Here is a 3,692-nt window from a genome sequence, read left to right as displayed (position 1 = left end):
GAACCCGCGACCCTCAAATTGCGAGTCGAGCTCCCTAACCACCTGGCCATGCCGGGCCTTAACACTAAGTACATAATTATATAGAAAAACTGTTCCTTTAACACTAAATACTTAATCATATAACTTCTTCTCTCATGATGTTTTCACTCACCTGCACATCTTTCCCTCTTCGTTCGTCCACCCATTTACGCACATTGTCAAGGTCAGAGTTCACGTGGATAAGACCAAGTTTACCGCGCCTCTTGATCAGCTGGTCTGGCTTAACGACTAATCGCTATACAGAAGGTAAGCAAAAGCCTTTTTTTAAAAATCAGTCCTGGTTACAGCTAGCAAAGCTAAGTGTTAAAATAATTTTCTATTCTAGTTCTAGACTGATATGTAAACACGAATGATTTAGTTTTACTCTATATCATTAAAGTCATGTTGCGAACGAGAATACGGAAATGGACTTTTCAACCGGAACTGTACATTATACGCACTTTGGCCAAACAACCGGATCAGAAACCCCTAGCATAGGCGTCCCCAATTTTGAACTAGATACCAACCCATGCTACCCACTGCCACAAGGGCTTCGCCCGTTTCTTCATACCGACTTGACTGTCACTTCTGTAACAAATCCTAGACCAGTGTTTCCAGGTCACGAGCTGTTTGCACTGAATCAATATTTCTTTTAGTCGAGGTGTCTGAGAGGTGCACATATCATGGGGGGTCGCGACGACTAAAGCCCGGATGTGAGGGTCGTCTGGCAAATCCGGCTGAGAAATACTGTCCTAGCACCTTCGATCTACAGTCCCATGTGGTAATCACTGGGCCACGCCTAGCACATCTATTATACGAATGTTTTATTACACATTTTAAAGTGGTGTGTGTTACACAACACCAAACACTGTTAACGATATAAGCAATATAATTAATAACCCATTTTACAATTTAAACAAAATAAGGTTGTATATAGTAAAAGAATCAATGCATAACTGTATTCTTCACTTGTTTAATTTTTGGTTCTGACCTATGTAGGCACTGCAGCTGGGAGAATGTTTATAGCGGGGGTACTGAAAACCATTTAACAAAATCGAAAACCCCATATATGATAGGCACCGTGCAAGCCCAGTACCTCCCCTACGTCAAACCAGGGGTTTCTTCTGCACCTGCAGCACCCTAGTTCTCGTGACCATTTATGTAGGTAACTTATTTTCACTGATAAATACAGTTACTACGATAAAATGCCAAACACCGTTCAACAAGAAAATGTCAAATCAAATCACTGCTGTTCTTTTTATCGTAAGGCTACACAACAGACTAGCTGTGCTCGTTTACTGAGGAAAATCGAATCCCGGACTTAGCGTCTTAGGCCCGTAAACTAAACGTTGACCTATTGGAGTATCAAATCAGATGAGAATGAAAACAATAAAACGAACAAGCCACTTATGTAACTTACAGCCTAATACTCCATGTTATTATTATTATTTTTGAGGTGCATTACAAACAGAGGCGGTTCTAGTAGTGGCTTAACAATGTTCGTTTTCTGTGATTTTGACTAGAATTTGGGAGCTAGGAGGGCAAGTATCCCCTTTGCTCAACAATGATAGCACCGTTCCTGGTCACAAGTGAATTATAGAATCAATTATTAATTTCTACGATGAAAGGAAGTTCTCTGTCGTAATTCAAAGTAAACTTGATAAATCGGATAAACAGAGTAAAATTTAATGAAAGTACAACGTTTCCCCAGGTTAATCTGGCATCATCAGGTACATCAACTAGTTCAATTTTACTCTGTTTATCCGATTTATCAAGTTTACTTTTAAATATTAATTTCGCTACCCATATTAAACCTTATGAAATAAAATATTTATTTTTATACCTTCGGATTAAACAGTTATATAAATGTTCAACTGTTCTCAATGCATTACCTTCGGATTAAACAGTTATATAAATGTTCAACTGTTCTCAATGCATTACCTTCGGATTAAACAGTTATATAAATGTTCAACTGTTCTCAATGCATTACCTTCGGATTAAACAGTTATATAAATGTTCAACTGTTCTCAATGCATATATATTTTTTTAATTTGCAAAACTGTTAAAAAGCAAATTTTCTAAAATGTGTAATCTGGACTGTTCAAGAAAAAAAAATGAAATTAATTAATCATTATAAAAAAAAAGATTAATTTCTATTAATAGAAACCTATATTCATTACTATTTTTTTTCTCTTCAAATAGCCCGATTACTAACATTTCCTCAAATACTGAAGTTAAAAGAAATACAAATTGACAGGTAATTTCGAACCTTGAATTTCACGTGTTACATAATAATGACACGTAATAATATCTACTTCTTTTAATCTTACACAGATGGCAGTGATTCACACTACACTAGACTCATAATAAGTGGTTTTAAACTGTAATTAATAAATCCAATTACGTTTTAAATAGAAAAGGGAACTATGCTCTTTTTTTTCAAGATTTATTAAAAGCCGTTAGATACTCAATTAAATATTTTTGTACACAGGTTGCAACATTAGACTGTATTATATTAAAAGCAATTAAACGGTAGTTAGTATCTGTTTCTTACCTCTGATTTCAACCACGAGTTATTTGCAACAAGGGCTTTCCATTCTGTGTCTTCATTAACAGTAGCGAATTGGCACTTCACAGCACTTCCCCCACTGTTTAGGAATCTGTTCAGCAGATCTTTCCCTGTAGCTTCACAAATGGCCTTGGCAGACATTTTAACTTGCAGATCTTGATCGTCCTATCCGAAAATTCTGAAAGAGAATCAATCAAATGCGTGTGTGTTCCTCTTTATATCCTGATATTGACGGCACAGCTCCCCAAACTTGCGCTTCAACTTCGAGACAGGAACCCTAGTGATCGCTGATCAATATCGAAGGAAATACACCTGCTCGTGTGTTATAACTGTATGAACCTCCAGAAAGGTCAAACATGTAAATGGATTTTGGAAGTTAAGAATGTAAGAAATAGTGTGCACCTGAAATATAAAAAGGACAGTTTTCAGTTAATTCTCTCAACCAAATAATGTTCATCTTACAATAGTTTTTAACGTCTGCAGTTTTCATATTTAAATATAAAATAGTGTACGCAACGAATTATCAGTGTAAGAGTATAATAATCCAATGTATTTTCAAGCGTGATGATTAACTCGAATACTGTTCTTTAAATATAGATTTGCTTCATTTTGAATATTATATATTTTTAATTTGATATCAATAATAATTATTAGCACCCATTTGCTCAAGTTATGAAAATAATAATATAGTTGCATAATATTGTTGTTGGTGTGTGTGTGTATGTGTATTTTTAATTAGCGGAAAACACCGCAATGGGCTATCTGCGTTCTTGTCCACTGCAGCGAATCGAACCCTGTATTTTAGAATTTGCCCCATTGGGGAACTTGTAAAATACCTGTTTTTTCCCCAGTGTATTATGACTTACAATGGCAAACTTTGGGCTTCGATTCTCTGTAGTGGACAGAGTGGAGATGGATGACCATTGTGTAACTTTTTCGCTAAAACAACAACAGAAGCATAATGTTTATCTCTTTACAAATGATTTAATACGTCACCATTGTCTCTAATAAACCAAGCGGATAATTACGCTTTTAACTGCTGAAGTGGTTTAAAAATATAATAATTTTAAAGAACAAAAAAAAAAAAAGTACAAAGAGAACCACA

At 35.5% G+C, this 3,692-nt stretch overlaps 1 protein-coding gene across 1 annotated transcript in view; it reads right to left on the bottom strand.

Annotated features, from left to right (window-relative positions):
• LOC106470904 (ATP-citrate synthase-like) overlaps positions 1-2,990 on the bottom strand; it is a 56,631-nt gene extending 53,641 nt beyond the window's left edge. The window contains exons 1-2 of the mRNA XM_013931480.2: positions 2,573-2,990; positions 152-274 (exon numbers count right to left, since the gene is read on the bottom strand). Of these exons, the coding sequence (XP_013786934.1) occupies positions 152-274; positions 2,573-2,728 (279 nt within the window). The 5' untranslated portion in view covers positions 2,729-2,990. The remainder of the gene's footprint in view (positions 1-151; positions 275-2,572) is intronic.
• Between the last annotated feature and the right edge of the window lie 702 nt (positions 2,991-3,692).

Source organism: Limulus polyphemus, unplaced genomic scaffold (assembly GCF_000517525.1).
Source record: "Limulus polyphemus unplaced genomic scaffold, Limulus_polyphemus-2.1.2 Scaffold4279, whole genome shotgun sequence".
NCBI classification, from domain to species: Eukaryota; Metazoa; Arthropoda; class Merostomata; order Xiphosura; family Limulidae; genus Limulus; species Limulus polyphemus.
The sequence above is the reverse complement of the archived record's forward strand: the minus strand, read 5'-3'. Positions and strand labels throughout refer to the sequence as shown.